Consider the following 21,481-nt stretch of genomic DNA (forward strand, 5'->3'; position numbering starts at 1 on the left):
TCCCATCATGTCCACGAGTGAAATCTTTTCTTGATTGATTACATGCATCTGTCCATGTTGCGGAAGGTTCGCTGGGCGTATTTGTTAACATCGAAGCTCGGTACTCTACTGAAAGACCGCGTTTCGTTTCCGTATATTGCTTGTATTCGATGAACAATTTTATTTGTTGAATACCTTCGAACATGAATTGTACAGTCAGAGACAAAAGTTTTTTTTTTTCTGTTAGGTAGTTTATTTTGGGAATAACGGTGCGACGTAGAGAAAAATACATTCTTTTTAATTTACCGTACTCAAATTGTCCTTCAGTCTGGAAATTATTTGCGAAACTAATTTCATCAAACGGAAATAATTTTTGTTGCTGATTGTACCACGACGGCTTGTACTTGCACATATCCATGACACATCAACACTTTTTCTTCAGCTTTCTCTTATATTCAGGGAACGCGCATTTCAGAATGATCGCGTTCTGTGCTGTTACTTCACCAAGCGATGCAGTGTTCCTGTCTCTAGCAATTTTCTAAACCTTTAGTATTTCCAACTCTGTCGTACATTTCACTCAAAACCCCTTGGTTTCTGCTTTGATCCTAGATCATATTGTGATAGACAATATCGTGTCCGTGAGTTTTCTTCTGCTTTTCATTCCATGAATACAATCTTAATCATTTATTTCCTTAATCCTGGGACGTTAAACTAAAGATTATTATTTTTTTTTTTAAATAAAATATGTGAAACTGCAAAATATCAAGCACTGCCTTAGTCGATGTAAGGAAATCTCTCATACTGAAACCTGTCTATGTTGTCACCATCGATTCCATTAAAAAGTACGATTCCATATGGGAAAAAATAAGATCGACGTGTTTTAGACCGGAACTTCTATTACTTGATAGAAAATTTTAGCAAGCTATTGCACGACGGGTACTTTTAAATGTTATACTGTATATAAAATGAATCATAACAATATCCAGTTGTAAGAAGATTACCTAGGTACTACAGTATACTTTATATATATATATATGCACACAGGGGGAAATTTAAAAAGTCAGAATCTTTAACAAGAATTTATTACTACTAGCAACACTATTCTCAGGGCATGCTTCTTTTTCCTCTCCTCTCTACTTTTATAGCAGTCAAGTCAAAAAGGGAAGAGGGGATTGTTTTGTGGCAGACCACATAGAACTAACTATAGGCTAATATACCAATAGACAAGCCAAACGTGATAAAATAGATATCGTTATTTCATCAGCATATACTACAGTATATGTGATATTGTACGAGGGGTGTCCAATACATTATCTACCATCAAGGTTAAGAAGGACTGTACGTATTTGGTCTAGGAATTAATTCGTGCAGGTGGACAAGAGATGGCGCAACGAACGGAGCGTCCCACAGTTCCGTGTATCCACACATGTGTTGCAAACCCCTGTCATCGCGTATCGTTCGTAGTATAGGGCAGTGGATTAAAGCGTCAACAACACCAGTTTGTAGTTAAGTGAACATGGCGCAATTTGTGCCTGATAAAGTGTTTTTGCGGGGTGTCCTGCTGCATTACTTTAACATGCAGAAAAGTGCGACTGAAAGTCATCGTATTTTGGTGGAAGTGTATGGTGACCATGCTCTAGCTGAGCGAACGTGTCAGAAGTGGTTTGCACGGTTTAGAAGTGGTGATTTCGGCTTGGCAGACCAAGAGCGAGCTGGACAGCCAAAAAAAATTCAAGACGAAGAATTGACAGCATTGCTCGAGCAGGATTCGTGTCAAACGCAGGAACAACTTGCAGCAGCATTAGGTGTTGATCAAACAACAGTCTCCAAACGCTTGAAAGCCATGGGAATGATTCAAAAGACGTCACATTGGGTTCCACATGAATTGAAAGACAGAGACGTTGAAAGACGAAAAACCATTTGCGAATTGCTGCTTCAACGACAGAGCAGAAAGGGGTTTCTGCATCGAATTATTACGGGTGATGAGAAGTGGATCCATTACGAGAACCCTAAACGAAAAAAGGCCTGGGTGAAACCAGGTCCATCACAACCAAAACGAGATATTCACTGTGCAAAGGTTATGGTGGGATATGAAAGGTGTGGTGTACTATGAGCTGCTGCAACCGGGTGAAACTATGAATGGAGAACGTTATCGACGACAATTAATGCGTTTGAAGCAAGCTCTGGCCAGAACACGACCAGAATGGGAGAACAGACATGATAAACTTATTGTTCAACATGATAACGCTCGCCCACATGTCGCAAAACCGGTCAAAACCTATTTAGAAAATGTCGGATGAGAAGTTTTACCCCACCCGCCGTATTCACCAGACGTTGCTGCTTCGGACTACTACTTGTTCGATTGCATGAACAACGATTTGATTGGACAGCGGTTTACTTCTTCAGAAGATATCGAAACATGGGTCTCTGACTGGATCGCTTCCAAGGATGAGGACTTCTTTCGCCACGGAATCCGTACATTGCCTGACAGATGGGCGAAAGTGGTGGCTAGCGATGGACAATATTTTTCTTAAGGTATTTATGTATTTTGTGTTTGTACTACAGCTTCAATGTGTGCGTACCAACCGCACGAATTAATTCCTAGACCAAATACTTTAACGTGTTGTTGACTTGCGTCGAATGTACGTGGACTGATCATCAGTGCTTGAGGTGAATACAATAGTAAGGCACAGAAAACGAAAGACATCTGTGTAGTGAGAGAAGTGACGAATAGATCGAGCAAGTTTGAAGGCCATGACGTCAGGAATGTGACCTTGGCAGCCGTTCAAGCGCACACAGTTTCAGTTTTGCATAAGGCAACATGGAAGTGACACACTGTAGGAATTCTGTTGACTATCTTGCAAAGATGAACGTTCTGTGTGTACTCCATCCTCTATATAGCCTGATTTAGGCCCTTGTGATTTTTTTCTTTTTTCAAACTTTGAAGAAACGTCTTTAGGGACGGCGTTTCGCATCTTCAAGGGCAGTGGTGAAAGCTGCGGAGGCGATTTTGAAGGATGTGTCCAATCCAAAAATGGCTTCTAGCATGTGTTTTATGACTGGCAAAAACGTTGGGATAAGTACATTGCATGTAATAGTCAATATTTTGAAAAAGACTATCAACATTTGGAGGATTAGTACAGGTAATTATGTTTTATTCATTTATGATCATTTTTTATTGATCAGCCCTCGTACTTAGCGGGTGACAAACACCATCATGCAAGATTAATTCTCACGCTATAGGCCATTCCCAACCACTGAAAAGAGATGTATTATAGGACCATTCCACCGACTTCGGCAATTATACAAGTTAACATATTAATAAAAATCAATGCCGTTTTTAGCAATTTGACATCTGAAACCATTCAGAAGATATATATGTATTTTTAAATGTATATTATTTAAAATGGCTTATTTCTAGGAACTCTCTAAAACAACTTTGGATTTACTTTGCTTCTATAACATTGCAACAATACTTTTAGTATGTAAATTACAATAAGTTCTTGGAGTTACATGGTTTTAAAGCTAACTATAACAGTCTGTATCATAACTCCAGAACGGTTTGAGATATCAAATTGCTATAACTAACTGATTCATACTAGCTTTGACATCTTGAATAACTTCCACTAAAATTATTTTACTTACACTTATTATTTTATAAATAATCGTTGCTTTGCTCAGCGATTTGTAATTTTAGTGCACATTGCTATGAATGGCATTGTCATCTTCACATATAATGAAAACCATCTATGTCAGTGGTTCTCAGACTTGTTGTTACTGTGACCTACATTAATAAAAAGTATTTTGTGGTCCACCTACTTTTATTCAAATACACATTGACATTCTACGTAATGATGGTGTATTTAAAAGCGCTTAAATATTGTAAATCATTTCTCTAATTTCAGTTTGTTCAATAACAGTCCGTATGAGTGATTAAAATGAAATTTATTTTGGGATGTTGTGCACTCTTCAAGCGACCACGAATGTTACAAGTCGAGCTCAATGCTTATATTCTAATAATCAAAATTTAGTTGGTTTATTTTATGTCTATGGTAAATATCTCACTTTCAAACTAAATTGTAATGTAAATTTATGAATATAATGGCCCTGTTGGTACGAGAATATCAGTCGGTGGCAGTGGAGCAAGTGTAATATATTTTTTTTCTCAATAACTACACCGTATGAAACTTTTTGCACGTGCAAAGAGAGTTAAAGTGTTTCCATAGAAAGGAAGACAAACTAACACTACTCCCGACGCAGTGGCCTATCTGGTGACAGATTTTGACTCACCCAGTCTCTCTCCATCCTAACCCACCATTTCTAGTGATTGTACAATCCGCGGCAAAAAACCTGCAACATGAGGATGTAAGTTTATTGTGAATCTACGCCTAACAGCACAGGGAATGAACATAACGTCTAAGTGGAACGAATCACGCCAGGATAAACCTCGGCCTCCTCCCGTGCACACTTATTTTGGAGCAAAAGACTTCGTCATTTCACAATAAACTTATATGCTCATGTTGCAGGTTTTTTGCCGGGGATTGTACAACAGGGCAGGACTCTGTGTAACCACTTACTCATCACCTCATTAACAATTGTTTCCAAGTTTTATTTTCTGAATAATACTTCACAACATATGTTTCTGCATCAAAATAAAATTTTTAAAAGGATAAATTTCTTGCGACTCACCAAAAAACGACTTGATACCCACCAATGGGTCGCGACCCACACTTTGAGAAACACTGATCTATGTAATTGAACGAGGTAAATATAGAAGCTGTTTTTCGAAATAGATGGTTTCGAAAAAAGTAAAAATTTTCAATCCTTTGTAACATTGTTCGTATTCATTCCAAATTCGTCGTATCATGATCATAATATTAGATACTAAAGTAAATGACAAGATATTTCTCATATATCGTCTCGATAACGAGCGGAGACGAGATAAGACGGCCTAATGAGTTAGCTACACCAGTTCCATTATTATTTGTTAGGTAATAGCACTGGTAACCCAAATTGTAACGCTGATTGGAGAGAAATGTACGGACTTCTCATATCTCAGAGAATTGTTCTTTTGTATGTGCATTAACCTGTCTGTCTCATTTTAGCGGTTTTTTGTTCATTAGTTTTAAAAGTTACAAGGGCTTAACACGATAAGTAGTCCACCCTCTATACCAGTATAGAGCAACAACTAGGTTGCCCCTGTTAATTCCCAGGCGAGGTGGCATGCCCATTCTTGCCTAACTTGGTCTTAAATGTCATCAGGATTGTCACTCATCAACTTAGCGACCCCGAAAACTGCTAATTCAACACTAATTCCACTAATTTTGTACATTTTGTTTTCCATTCCTTTTCATTCTCCATGTCGATAGGGGCTGGACTAAGACTTAAAGCACTTTTCATTCCAGCAATAGGGTCAGCTATGGATCTGACAGTAATATCGGAAGTTTTTTTTTTTTTATTATTTTTAGATATCATTCCTTCCAACCCCTAGGAGTATCTTACTTTCATTGGGGGCTGAACTTGGATTTAAACGGTATCGGAAGTGTCCCTATTCATTTCAGCGACCCCGAAAGCTGCAAATTCGATATTAAAGTTGGTCGTTTTCGATTATTTGTATACTTCGCCTTTAGGGAGTGCTAGGAGTATTTTACCCCTACAGTATTTTTTTTTTCTAAACTCTAATTCGTATGTGTACCAAGTTTGGTTGAAATTGCTTCAGGCATTCCAGAATTATGCTGGAACATACGTACATACATTTATCCACATGTTCGAAACTAGAAAACAAAGTAACGTTATTTTCATTAGAAAATATCTTACTAGGAAAATATTTTTTTTTTTTTACTTTTTCCATATTTCATTTTAAAATAAATGACATGTTTCATAATATTAGTTTTTTATGTACACAAATTAAAATGGCATACATACTAAACTAAAATATACCCTAAAAAATACACTGTTTACAATTCTAAAATGTATTAGTCAACTCCAAAAAAACTAGGAAAACTTCTGAAGTAAGACAGACTAACAGTAAGAAAAACGTAATAGATCGTCTAGCACAAACATCGTAAATGAGTCATTTTTATAGTAAACTTTATTTCACAAAAAGTTATGGTAACTTTTCAATCAAATACGAGGTACATTCAAAGTTTTCGACCTGATACTGATAATAAGCCGTTCACGGCACACAATCCTATCAATGGAAGAAATATTGTATGGAAGAAATTAGTTCAACTATCTAATTGCATCTGTTCGTTGAAAGTAGTCTAACGCTCCAGTCCGCATAGCTGCAGCGGTGAATCCCCTCAAAAGCCCTTGAGTCTCTTACTGTAGCCTTAGCAACAATAACTGTGCACTGGAGCATTGTCATGCAGTAAGTGAACTCAATGCACAGCGACTGATTTAATTAACTGTCTCTAACAACCTGATGCAGCTAGACCAGGGTTGCCAACTTCACAAAACAAAATTATCGTACATTGCAAAAAATATAGTATATTCGTCATGCACGTGATAATTGTAGAAACAAGTATAATACCATTAATAGTAACAATATATAATAAACTTATGTAGTAATCTTCAAATCGGCGTCACTGTCCTCACCACTTTCTTAAGATTAGATTAAAGAGATAAGTTTTGCCGATAGATGTCACTAAAGTCTTCGTATCTCTCTAGTGTATTTTTTATCTTCCAGGAAAATTCACGATTTTTCTTACAAATTTCAACCTACAGACTTTAAATTGTTAGAGAAGGAACTTCTTAACCTATCGAAGACAACAATCCGTGCCGATTTTTTATGTAGTATTTTCTTCATTGTTGAAATAGCTTGATTGTTGGAATGGATATCCAAACCTTTAACAATGAAACTGTTTCAACAATGAAAAAATTCTAAATAAAAAATCGACATGGATTGTTGCCTTTGATAGGTTATGAGGTTCCTTCTCTAAAAATTTGAAGTCTCTAGGTCGAAATTTGTAAGAGAAATTGTAAATTTTCGTGAAAAGTAAAAAATACATTAGAGAGATACAAAGACTGTAGTGACATCTATCGCCAAAACTTCTCTCTTTAAATCATCCTAAATAACTCTGAACAACATTTCCAAAGCCTGGTAAACGTAACTGAATTTAAAGAATGGATCAAGATTGCCATTTACAATTCTCAAATCGTTATTGATTTACTGTAACGGTAATAACCGTTAAAAACTTTACTGTGTATTTCATAATTATTTCATGTACATCTACAATTTATTTGCAGATTCAAAAACTGAAAAAAAAAAAATGTGCGTTCTAAAATGAGCATATTTACATATTGTAGCGGTATACGATTTTATTAGTTTATTTTTGGTGATGGAAATTAATATTTATTCAAAGTCAAATTAAAGAGATTAAATTGTAGTAATAATGAAATGTTGTCACGTCTTACAAACACGTGTATTTCTTTATTTACGTCAATGGTTGTTAAATATGTTGAATGTTGTTACTGAATTAATGGCTAGACGCTAAGTCGTCAGTTTATTTGTTTGTTTTGATTTGTAACATTGTGTACGAAATATGTAAAGTCATCAATGTGAAATGTTGTATGTTAACATTGATACAATTTGTCTGTGGCATAACCGTCAGATTTGCAGAGATTGTTGGTCTGGGAATTTGGTCACGATGTAATACGGGTTGAAACCAATGTTTCACCAATAGCTGAGATAAACAGAAAGATCAACGAAGCGAATTCCAGTGTGTCTGGAATCATGAACAAAAACCTCTCGTTGGAGAGGATTGGGATCAGAAGTGATCAGACGTCGACCAGAAGTTAACCAGAAGTAGATCGACAATTAGCAGCCAAGCAGTGAGCTGCAATTCATTCCACTTCGAATAGATCAAGGGTGATCTATTCTCCTTCAACATCAACCAGAGTCCAATAGTTATGGTTGGCATCTAGTCGGATACTACAATCTACCGACTATACAAACTAAGAGATCCAGTATTGAGAGTATAAGTATCCAGTCCAGACACTCATCAGAAAACAGGTATGTGTATCTCAGCTATGTGCGTGGCACAATTTCTAGAGGTTTACGGTTTGTGATCTGACTTGTTATACTACACTCATACATAAACATACACACTAACATCTTGATATTAATGAGAATAATACATTTCTTAAATGAAGCTTAAATGTGTTATCTTTTCCTCTCAATTCACTTCGACCTACTCATTTCAGACAATGAGTAGTAGCAATCTCTGATCGTCTTACTTAAGTTCATCCCCATGCTATTAAGGCACGACGTGAGGAGGTTGTTAATATTTACTATTATCGCAAGGACATTACTGTGTATAGCATTTGGCAAGCCTGAGCTAGACAGTTGAAACTGATACATTATATTCTTCATAGATGTCACTATATGCCATGAACGGCTTATTACAATTGGCGCTATATTTCAGTGTTAACCCGGACATTTCAGGAAATACCGTCGTAAGTGGCTTTCCTAAAATTTATCCTATTCTATCACTCTTTATCTTTCTTGATCAGTTGGTAAAATTATGCTTTGTGTTCACAGTATCACATTCACAATCTAAAGGGTTAACAAATTGTTTATTTGTTAAGCATTTCTGTAGTTAATGAATAAATAGGTCTGTAAGAGATTGAATAAAAAATTATTAAACAAATTTTCAGGCAATTAACTGTCTTTGCTTATCGTCCACCTTTTTACTATTCTTAATCAGTGGTCAAAATTACACTTTAGTTTGACAGTAAGCAAACACACATTTAGTATTTAGGGTTGCCAACTCTGAAAAATAAAAAAAACCGGCCCCCTTTCAAAATTCCCTATGATATAGGTCTAACTGTGAAGTATTCCTGTTCGGACCCATCCATGGGTAAGAAATGTACTATTGTGAGCAAAAGTGCATCAGTACCTGTATTCTGCATATCCTTAGTACATTCGCTAATAAGTTTAATAGATACACTGTGTTATAAATGAGAAACTGAAATCGGCATTGATTACTTGTTGTATTTAACAATAACTGCCACTTCTTTAAAATTATCGAAACAGATAAACAAATATATAAAATATATATTAATCTTTAAATGACAATTTTGGATTTGGAAAATGAAAGTTATTCTTTAAACTTATACTTCAACTACAGAAAATTGCTTTAAGAAGTTCGTTTTTACTCTTAATAAATGTATAAAATTCCTTTCAATTAAATTTCAAATTTTCCCTGATACAATCCCTGTCATCTCTTTAAAATTATTTAAACAGATGAACAAAATATATTAATCGTTGATAGATGGTAAAAAGTGACAGTTTTGGAGTACAGAATGAAACTTTTTTTTTTTAAATCTATACTTCGAACTGGATGAAATTGTTTCGAACTAGATACAAATTTGAAAAAAAATAACCGGTCATAAAGGGGTTGGTAAGAAGTTTGTACGGGTCACCGGCTTTAATCAAAATAACAGTATTATTCGGCCAGGCCGGTGAAAAACCGGCCAGTTGGCAACCCTATTAATATTTGACATGAGCTCTGCAATAAGTATCTTTAATTTTATCACAATTTACAATTACTAAACTTTATTAACTCTAGAAAATACTTTATTAAATTACGTCCTTAAAATCATACAAATGGTTTACACAAATGAATCACTATAAAGTATCATTGCATATTTAGGATGTCAGGTTTCATTTGACATGACATTAGAATATTTCATGATAAGTGTACTACACACATAGCAAGAAAATGTTTTCTACATTTTCTGACAAGAAAAAAAGTTCCCTATACTTATCCACACTCTTCATTCTGCCTTTATCTTCTGCATGATATGAGAGCAATGTGTTATCCAAAACAAAAAGCAATTAAAATTGTTGGATGAAAGCAAAGTTAAGGTTGTAACTGATCTGGTTTTTACTAAATTTCTTTCGTCTATAAAAGTGAAAATTCAGTGAACAAACTGCTTTTCTATAAAATCTGTATAAGTTACCATATGATAATATTCTTTTTTTTTTTTCTGTCGTACTGCCACCTGGTGACGAAAGTTAACAGTGAGAAGAAAAGAAAGATGAAGTTACGCTCCTGGTTACAAGGCATGTATGTGTGTCAACACTGACGTATATTTAAAAGTTGTAAATCATTGCAAAAAATGTTTTGGCTCTAGAAGTTCCTCTCGATTCCAAAAATAAAAAGGTACCTGAATTCATTAAGAACAAACTGATTAAACTCTTATTAAGTATGTTGAATAAGCCAAATAAAAGAGATCAAACAGTCGTTTTACTGTAAATAACAAATTCTTCTTTTTATATAGTGACGTAATCTACAAAAGTAAACTTAGCAAAAATCTACAGAAAGTGAATGTGCGTCAAGTGTCACTAAATTTTGGCACTTCACTGCATGATAAGCAATGATAGAATACATTGATGAACCTCGATTCGCGTCTTTTTCTGTGTTAAAATAACGAGACGTCAACGGTTTTGATGCGAGTAGTCAGGTAAAGAAAGAGAGTACTTTTAATTTGAATAGCATTCAGTAAACTGTCGATTCTGACGATGCATTAAGTGTTGCAGTTACGGATAAGAACGAGTAATTTCGTTGATTATTCTCTTCTTACTTACCACTAGATCATCTCTCGGTTATTGAGTCCCGTATCTTGGCATTACAATATTGGGTTTATTCCCCCAGTGGATTACTACTTTCTGAGGACCCGCTTAGATTGAAAAGTCTCAGAACGCTTTCTTATTAGTCTAGTACAAAATCGACTACTTGAAAGGTGAGGTGAAGGGCTGAGCTCTGTTAGTTTTTCCTAAGTAATGTTTTATAAAAACTGAGCTGTAATGAACGCAATACAGTAATAGAGTGTTCAATTCTTTCCCTCCTCGTTGCTATTGTTGATTCACATTCAAAATATTGTAATGTAACAATCTGATACCCACGGAAAGCATATAACAGGAAAATGGAGGGAAAAGAACAAATACAGTGAGCTACACCCTACATTGTAATGAACAAGCGTATGAACTCTATATCAACATGCTACTTATACAATACAATAATCCTCACAAGAAACACTAATTAGTAAGAAAAGAGCCATGTATTGTTTTGTTTGATTAAGTATCCAAACGCTGTCATATCTAGAAAAAGAGGATCAGTTCAATCTCTAAATACCACAGTTCTTTCGCAGCCCATTAAAAATCCCGGCACATCTGCGATTTGATACCGAAGTCAAACACAGAAGGTATGAATTTATTGAATGTGAGTTCAGCTGACAACCTTTTTCAAACCACTAGTATCAACTTAAATTTAGCTCAAATTTTGACAAGTCTTTCCTCATGAAGTAATTCTGTACGATACTAACAAATTTTCTGTATTAATTGATATACCTGATGTTCAATTGATATTATACCTATTTCAGAAAAAAAAAACTTTAAATCTCTGTAATGACCGAAAATTATGAAACATCTGTCCATCTTTTTATAAGATTTATTATTTCCAAATTTGACTGAAAAAAAAAAAAAAAAACTTTCAACCACTTCCTTAAGAACCTCATAGCCATTCTTCTCATCAAATCCCAAAATTTAAAATACCCTTACAGGTCCTAGTTCAGAAAATTAAACAGCGTGCCCTTAAATGAATTCAAATATTTGCTTTTATTGAATGGAAATGTGCGAATCTATAATGAATGTATTGTAAACCTGTCATAGTGTTTCTGTACATCTTTATTACAGATTTACTTTTTTCCTAATTATCGTTAAATTTTAATAAATATAACCTTTCGTTACTGTCAGTAAGTAGCCTACTGTAAATTTAATTCTTGGATTTATACCGCTGAGTTCGTCTTAACGCTTGTTAACATTACTTCTCGTCTTTGGAATAATAATAAATAAAGCAAACAAAAGTATATTTGTTAATTGAAATTTTGAATTATACAACTCTTTGATTTGAACGTATTTTACTTATGAATACTTATAGTCAAAGCTCTTTTTTTACACTTAAAAAAGAGAACGATGATATCCTGCTCTGTGGTTTAGGATATGACAATAGTAAGGCCCAATAGCTACTTCAATTGTATGTATTGTATGTAGATCCCGGATTTTATCACCACACTCTTCAAATATAAAAAGTAACCAGCTAGGAAAATCAACTTGATTGAGAACAAGTAACCACGGTAAACACCCCATAGCTCCCTCCCCTTTCCTCCGCCCTTCTCGCAATCCAACGTCTGTGAAATGTGGCATCCAACCAAGACGTAAGAATTCTGCATAATGCGCTACTGCCATTCGCTGCAGACGTTCTTACCGCCGCGCCGTGTAGATTTCATATTCAGCATTTGCCTTTACTTTCGCTAAGTGTTTCCATCTGCTACCAACAAAGTAATAAGAAGGGCAACCACGTGACAATTAATACTATTACCCAACAACTTATAGCGCTGTTTCATTGTGAAGTTGGATGGGAAGGAGAACTCATCTGGAAAGCACATTAGACGAGAGACTTCTTTTGGAGTAAAATAACGCAACTTCAGCTGTTTAATCGTCGTCAACTGGGCAGCTGCATCTCCTTTGAGTCTGTCTAACTCTTTATAAACTTTGGAGATTTCTTCTTCTGACTTTGCGGTGAACACAGAGCCTGTTCCTTCTACGTAATGTCCATAGGCTTTCGTGAAACAGCACGATCTCCTGGATGCAGGAGTGACAATGTCCAACAATGACGAATACTTCAAGAGTACTTTATCAGGAAGAAGATAAGGTACAAACACATCGTCCTCGGTTCCTTTTAATTCTTCTAACACTACTTGAATTGGGTAACACTCTTTTCCATCACCAGACTCCGTAGCCAAGTCGTAATGTCTCTGAACCAGCTTCTGAACACGTGGAAGAACTACTTTGCCTGGTTCTGCAATACTGGTAAGAGACGCTGGGAAGTCTGTCATCTGTCAATTAAAATAAAAACATTTACATTAGAATACCTCAACGGATACTACTGAAGGTATGCACAGAGAACTCATTTTGGAGCATTTAACACTAGAATCAATTCTCATCTTACGTTTCATTAGTATTAAATAGTGTGTTTACTTGTAACTAGCTTTATTGTTTTCTATCCACGATCAAAGGAGAATGTTTGCGCAGTATAAGTCTTATGGTTTAAGAAAGTTGAAGGCTCAACGGCAAATTAAAAAGAAAATACCACCAGTGGAGCCTATCATACCAATCAAATCAGTGACAAGTTTCATTATCTGGCTCACTGAAAATCGATCTTTCTGTTGTTCTCCCAAATTCTTTATGGGAGAAGATGACAGGCAGTGTCATTATCGTCAGGACACAGACAGAAGAGGAACACTAGCACCGCCGCTGTCCAAGAGGAAGGTAAAAATAAGCTGCAAGACCATCATCGACATCTGTTTCGGCTGATCATTCCCTGTGGAACTTCACATCCCTCTCTTTGCTTGCCTGGAGCACTGAGAGTTCCTAACCGCAACCACTTAGCTTATCTAAAGCTCTGTGATATCCTGCTCGTGAATGTCTGGGCCTTGGGACACTTATTTTATCCCGACTAACTACATAGAGAACATTGTATTTGTCTCCGGACAACAATTAGAGTGATTTTGTGTTATATTTGTTTATAACATGACTTTTATAAAAACGGTTGTGGGAGAAAACCGAGAATCCCGTGTGCTAAACTGTTCTACCTACTACCTTAGCAAGGGAATATATATATATATATATATATATATATATATATATATATATATATATATATATATATATATATATATATATATATATATATATATACATAGGGTGTTTCAAAACAACACCGACAATGTTTGGGAAGTGATTCCTGACACCAATATAAGACAAAAAGGATAGACCAACCTGGATGCACAAATGCTTCCTCTTGGACTTATAAGCTTCCGAAAACATGAAAAAATGAACTTCATGAGGTTCATAGCTCCAAAACTATGGGACCTATCCTAGTTGGGTCAAGAGTTCATTTAGGAACTAATATGTAGGTTATCCAAAAATACATGTACACTTTACAGAACGACCACACACGCGATGATAAGCATCATGGATCAACGTTGAAAGGCACATGCAAAATTTTTAAGTTGCGAGAACTTTGGAATTTTAAGCATTTTATTATTATTATTATTATTATCGTCTATGTCTGCTGTAAATTTGGTACTCATATTGGGTATTACATGATGAATCTTTAGAATAATTTTTATTATTATAAAGTATTAATATTGAGAAAAAAAAAAAAAAAAACACGAAGATACACAACCTGAGAAAGAAGAAAGCATTCAGTGAAACCGTTTTCGTTCTTAAGAATAACAAGATGCATTTGGTGAGCATCCTCTTTCCTAATTTAACACATTCATGAATTGTGTACTCTTATTTGTTATAACACCATAGTCTGTTTTAAACCTATCATAATTATTAGTCAAAATAAACTGAATATTTAATAAGTACTTACGACATCTTTTGTGGTCCGGAAACAGAACTCAAGAGGTTTGCGTTTGGCAATCATGTAGTATCTGCATCGAGTATTTGGAATAAAGAACTGCGAAGGACTAAGAAGGAACTCCTGATAAACGAAGCTGCTTTCTTCCAAAGCCCTTACAAGCCTTCCTCTCGTTTCCGACTTCTCAAATCCCTTTACATTCTCCACCAACACATAGTCTATCTTCAACTGGGGAATCAGCTCTATGATGGTCAGGAACGAACTGGTTCTCTCGTCTGCTGCGTCCTTTTGAAGTCCGACCCTTTCAATACAAGAACACATTTTTTGTAGAAAGAAAAAAGAAGCAAATAACTCACATAAAGAAGAAAAATAACATTCCTGCTTTAAAAAATGGTTAGATACAGTACCGGCCGAAAAGATGACATTGTGGTTTTTACAGTATAACTAATGTTAGAGCGCACCGTTCGCACTTAAATTTTTACAGGTAATGTGCATTTCACTAGAAAGCAGATTGGAAATATTAAATAAAACATGAAATTTTCAAGTTTCTTTTAGTTTCGCGCTGCAGTGATAACGATTATTTTGTAGATATTTTCTTTAATTTTCTCGCTGGTTTTGCGTTTCAACACTTCAAATGTTGTTTTTGTATTTTCAAGAATAGAGTTAAGGCGCATAGAGCTCCACAGCTCAATGAGAGGCAACAGCGACATTGAAGGAAGTCGAAAATGATGGTGACACACCTTAAGCTTGTCCAACGTTTGGCGTTTCCAGATCAACGTTCACGTATTTTTGAAGCAATGGAAGCTGCAAGACGGACAGGTGACTGATCTTTCGCATATCCTGCTGTGACCCTCACCTTACAACGCCCGAAATAGTGAAGGAAATATTGACTACCATAGGTCTTTCTTTCATCAACTGTACAGACCGTCTGTCGCTGCCTGCAGGACTAATTGCACTTAAAAGAAAAGAAAAAAAAAAGGGTGGACGGCGTAACAGTGGTTTGCCGTTGTTTAGAAAGACTAGAGCAATTTCCTCAGGTTTGGGAACGACGCTATAAACTGGAGTCGATGACACCTATCCTAAATATCAGATATGGAACATGAAGCCTGGCAGAGGAAAAGTCATTGTCTGGAGATCCTTTTCAGCTAAGGATATGAGGACGCTTCACAAAACTGAGACATCGATGGACTGTCAGCTATACATTATCATCTCCGAAAATGTCACGTTACCGTACGCGAGGCGTTCTCATGGTCGTAAATATAGATAACCCGAAACATAAGGCAGCTGATGTACAGGTACGGTACCAACGCAACTAAATTCCATTCCTGGACTGGCGCCGGCAAAGCCCTAACCTGCATATTATGGAACGTCTGTGGAACAAGCTCCAACCCGAAAAGAAAAAAAAGAAGAAAAAAAACCAGAAACACCAATGAAAAATTTTAGCAGATACAGGAAGATTGGAACATTTCCCAGTCAATCATCAATACACTTGTCGCATCAATGGTGAGCTGGTGTAGAGTAGTGATCAAAACTTTAGTTACGAAGTATTAAGAATTGTAAATCTTATGTATCATTGATGTTTTGAATTTTTGTCAAGTTTCATGCTTTTTCTGTAAAGTAAATTTCGGCGCTTGTTTTGGTCGTTTTTGACCAAGTCTTTTTTGTAAATACGATTGAACTATGAAGTGAGTAAAATAACGTTGCATAAGCATTAAATAGTCTGCAAAAGAACACAAAGCAAGTAGATGGATATCTGTTCAATCGACGAACTATTAACACCCTAGACGACAATTTCATATTCCTTTGGCCGGCACTGTATATCTCTTTTTTCAAGGCCATATTCTCGCAACCATACATAGAATATTCTAATGCTTTTACTCGAAGGAAGATCTCCATTGGTGAAAAAATATCTGCTTTCGTAGGAATGCCGTGCATAACGCAACTTAACTGGATCCAAGGAACATCTGAACTGTAGAAAACCATGTTATTCGAGGTCTATTTATAATGAGTTCAGAGTGAATTCGTTCATCACAAAATTTTAGAAGAATAAACTGGTCTTGTAAAGAATATACCAATATATACATACAGGTCAACCCAATAAAACCTCCACATTTTATAGGCTAATAAAACAAAAAATATTGCAGATATAAACTTGTTTATTCACAAATATAAAATGGCAATGAAAAGTAGAGTTTGTAATTACTCTGTTCTGTTGTCTGTTGAAATGACACAAGTGACAATACAATTATTGTCAATAAAACCCAATAAAAGATACCACTCTTTAATCGTCTGTAGTGCTGTCAGTGAAGGGGGAGAGGAGTGTTGGTCATCGCTTCCGATCACCACTCTCCTGCTGCTTTCAGTTGTCAGTACTGTTTAGTCAGGACATGCAATCGAAATATTTTCCAAAAGCAGCAGTTCTGTGATTTTCACGTAAAGTTTGCTATTCCAGGCAATAAAAAATGTTCCTAATGACTAATCGGAAGATTATCTTGCAAAGGACAAGAATTTTCGAATAACGGGTTCAGCCTTGGACAAATAATAATCTGGCTGACCTAAAAGTGCTCGTACGTGAGAATATTGAGGCAGTTTTCCGCAAGACTTTTGCGCTTCCTAGGCAGAATAAAGAATAGAAGAAGCCAGAACAAAATAATTACGAACTGTTTTTCAATACCACACACAGAGTAAAAAGGGGATGACTGCACCGAATTGTTCTGGGAAGAGAACTGGCTGGCGTACTAGTTAACGCATGAGCATGGTATTCTGGAGATACCGAGTTTGGGCTCCGGTCCTTTATATATATATATATATATATATATATATATGTAACCCTAAGCCAACACACACATTTCAATTACTTACGCTTCGAATTACTTAACTAGAAGTAAGATTTGTTTGGCTCACCTTGTGAAAGGCTGACACGGAGGACTCATCAAAATGACATTCGGCTGGAGTGTGTTGATTTCGTCTGCAGACAGGGAATGGATGTTCCTCTGCAGAACGCTCGTCGATGGAAAGTTATATTTGTACACTTGGTTGGCTGAAGGGTTTATATCTATAGCAGCAACCACTTCTCCTTCCAAGCCGGTTTCTGAAACAACAAAAATGATATTGATATTTTAAAATTATTTTATACCAGCAGGAACCGGGTTCTAAAAGACCGGAAAGAAGAAAAAAATAAATTTATCCCTGATTATAACCCAAATATTCTCAAAACTAGCGCATTCCGAATCTTCTAAAACCGAGAGTCTATTCGACATTTCGATCTGGTATTCCCCTCTCGCCTGGTATGTTTACAGATGTTTGAATGTTTCCTTTTTCAAACGAGAATTTCTCTCTTATTATCGTTGATACAATGTATTGGTCAGTGTCACAGTGAGCTCCTCTAAAGATCAAATATCAATTATGCCAGACTATCTTCTTCTGTCTACTAAAAACACAACCATTTTTTTTTTTTTTTTTTTTTTTTTAAATATCCGGTGAGGTCTAAGTATACTTTTGAATGTCAAAGTGTGGGAATTTTGTACTCTTCATGATAAGGTCTTTAGACGCTGGAAACTTCACGAGTCTAACGCTGAAATTGTCATGACTTTCTTGTTACAGACTTTCGTTACATATAATCGGTTTCAAAATGTCCTCTCCTCCTGCCTTTGCATTGAAATCCCCTAATAGAATTTTCATATGGTATTGCGGGAGTTGATCAAATACCCGTTCTACTTCTTCGTAAAAACTGTCTTTTAGGTCGTCATCCTTATCTTCTGTTGCGACATAGACATTTAGAACAATATCACACCACCGACCCGTAAGAGTAATAAAAGCAAGTCTATCATTAACAAATTCAACACGCTTAATTGCTGATATTCGCTGCTGAACGAAAAGCTCTTTTCATAGTAGTTAGTTATTAATTTCTTTTCCCATGAAAAACGTACAATTTCCGGCATGTGCCGCTTCCTTCACCCCTCATCTAATTTCTTAACTCCTGCCAGGCACATCCTATATTTCTCCAATTCACTCGTTACGGATTTTAATGTGCCTGTCGCATAAAGACTTCTTATATTCTATGTTCCAAATCTCACGTTCATTTTACTTTTCTGAGGTCGAGGTAAGTTATCAGTCCTGGTCCGAGGTTTCTGTGAACGTTTCTGAACTTTCTTCCCCTTTTTTTTAAAAAAATCCAGATCAGGCTGTGTTGTTGTCTGCCCGCGACTGTTTATGCAATATAATCGCAGCTAACCTCCATATCTAGAGGCTCTCTTCTCCACCCGTAACCTCAGGACATGCCATGCTACCATGATAGGAACTCACTTACATGGACCTTGAACTGCCCACTTACAAAAAAAAAAAAAAAAAAAAAAAAAAAATCCTAATAGCGGATGAAAATAACTTTGGTTAGAAGTCAGGGGTGGTTCAACTAAATTTAACCTACCAAAGTTTTTACCTTTCAGTTAGTTACTTATAATCAGATGGTAGAGTATCAATCATATTTTATAGTGTAAAATTGCTGGTGTAGGTTTGCGATATATCGTCATAAAATCGGTGATTTTACTGTTAAAATTATTAACTGCACATGAAAGAGAACTATTAGATATTAATTTTCACATATGCTGTATTTCTGCTCAACAAACGTAAGCTGTATTTATATTTACAAGAGTAGGGTTAACGATGTGAAACTATAGCAAGTGCTATACCAATTTGTAAACCTGTTCGTTAATTCTGAGTACTTACAATAATGTTTAAAGCAAACATTTTGTTTCTGTTACAAGAAGTATTTCCTATAGCCCATAATACACAACAAGCACAAGTTGGTGCGTATTTTTCGCATGAATAATCGTTTTTGCACATATTCAACATCGCTTCGCGTTTGCTCCCTATAGATGCATACGCGCATCACCCCACCAACCTTAAGGCATTCTCAAAAAATCAATGGATAATGCTGCAAGATCAACAGCTTCTCGCAAACTCTTATCTTTTCACTTACAAATAGTTTTGTATTATAAGTAAAATGAAGTAAATTACCATTTTTCATATTTAAAGATACTTCATTAAGATATAGAGGAAAGAAAACAAGTCCCAGCAGTAGCGAATATACAAGTTCGGGGAAGGTTCTAGAGAAATGGTCCCCTTTTAATTTTGAAATAAGTATAATTTTTCTTACCTTCTTTCAGTTCCTTTTCGCTCCTTATTCTTTGAGTTGTTTCTTCTTTTGTTTTTTTAGGGCAAGTTAGGTGAATTACAACAAAATAAATTATTTAGAAGTATTAACTAGGCCCTAACCAAAATAACACCTCACATAAAAGGATATCTTCTAATAATGCGTATCCTAAAGTAATACATATTTTAATTTATAATGCGTTTTTTTACTCAATATGTTTAGTTTCCGGATAAATTCTTTCAGATATGTTTGGGGGTGTGGAGGCTCTGCCCCCACTATTATTTTATTATGTACCGTAGATTATTGGAAAAAATCCTTTTATGCAAGTGATATTTTGGTTAGTTAATAGTTCGAAAAGACTTACTTTGTCGTAATTCACGTAACTTGGCCTCTGAGTAGTGGCCTGGAGGGGGAGCTGTGTTCTAGAACATTGCCAGTTCGTCAAGGGGAAGAGAGTTGAAACTCCAAAATTCATACACGATAAGGTGTTTATATAACGTAACCTTCCCTTGCCCTCACCCGGAATAAATACAATTCTTGTTTGTAGTGATCAGGTAGCATTGGTTGGTGCGTATTACTTTACATAAATAATAGTTTTTCGTACACCCACCCTCCCTTCGCGCCTGCTCTTTAGGACCCATCAGCTCCACCATTATCTAATGCATTATGGATAGAATTTTTCGTGGTCCATGTTCCGTTAAGGGGGTCCAAAACTACACTGGACCCCCTTAAGCTAACCTGACCTAAGCTAAGCTAAGATAACCTAACCTAATATAACGTTATACTATGTAACCAAACGAAAATCAATAGAAAGAAGTGGTGTCAAAGACACTGGAACCCCTTAACGGAACATTAACCTTTTTCGCACATAATAACGACATGGCACAAGCTTTTTCTCTTTTTCTTTCTTTTTATCTTTTTTTTTTTTTTTTTTCATGAATAACAGTTTTCATGATGTATCGATTTCCACGCAATTATTTCGAAATGCTCTACGAAAATAAGAGAGCAAAACGTTTTTAGGAATCATATATAGCACCAAAAGTGAACTAATATATTCCTTGAATTTGATGACCTAGTGTAAACCTGCAAGAAAAATGCCTTTGTCTACGTTATAGAAATTAAATGTACAGTACCTTTAATTCTTGGCCAAGACAGTACATGCTCTATATTACAAATCTATGGTACAACTTACCGCAAAATGCAAAATGCATGCCTCCTATTCCACTATATAATTCAAGAACTCTCATTCTTTTCACAATAACATCAAGAACATCAAATACATTACATCAGAATGTTTTCCAATAGATATCGCATTTTGCTTGTCAATTGTTATTCCTTCCGTACTCACAGTGGTGCCAACGTGAAGCACACTACAGTATAATACCAAAGTCAATGCTATAGGTATATAGCATCATGGCACTGGAATTTTGAGCCCTGCGTATATACATAGATACAGGCCAGCCCAAAAAATGTAGGGGGGGTCCGGCTGAAGATAGGGGGGGGCGATCCAACCATAGTACAGTTCATCACCGTATTATTGTTCAATTGCAAGCCTGCTGTGAAAAGTTTAGGGGGGCCAGCGAAAATTTAGGGGGGCCTTCCCCCTATACCCCCTTTGGATACGGGCCTGCACAGATATACATAAATTATTGTAACACGATTGGGTTCGATTCTGACCTGTCCCTGTTCGGCAAAGCCATTTCTATAACACGATTGGATCGTGTTTCTGTTCGGGAAAGCCATAATTGTGATCCGACTAGGTTCGTATCTTGTTCGGTACGCCTTAATTGTAATAGTACTGGCTTCGATCCTTAGGTGTGTCCGTTGTCTGAGTAAAACCTTTAATCACAGTACGTAATTCTGATTCTACAGATCCCTAGGTGGGCTCGGACATCTACAATGGTCCGGGATTCGA

At 36.0% G+C, this 21,481-nt stretch overlaps 1 protein-coding gene across 1 annotated transcript; it reads right to left on the reverse strand.

Annotated features, from left to right (window-relative positions):
• Positions 1–5,878: 5,878 nt before the first annotated feature.
• On the reverse strand, positions 5,879–20,849 carry Mt2 (tRNA (cytosine(38)-C(5))-methyltransferase). The gene is made up of 4 exons (XM_081732308.1): positions 20,759–20,849; positions 17,319–17,505; positions 14,427–14,715; positions 5,879–12,882 (listed from the first exon to the last, which is right to left on the reverse strand). The coding sequence occupies exons 1-4, from the start codon at positions 20,811–20,813 to the stop codon at positions 12,298–12,300; spliced, it is 1,116 nt and encodes a 371-aa protein (XP_081588434.1). The 5' UTR covers positions 20,814–20,849; the 3' UTR covers positions 5,879–12,297.
• Positions 20,850–21,481: the final 632 nt, after the last annotated feature.

Source organism: Thermobia domestica, chromosome 11 (genome assembly GCF_964235325.1).
Source record: "Thermobia domestica chromosome 11, izTheDome1.hap1.1, whole genome shotgun sequence".
Taxonomy (NCBI): domain Eukaryota; kingdom Metazoa; phylum Arthropoda; class Insecta; order Zygentoma; family Lepismatidae; genus Thermobia; species Thermobia domestica.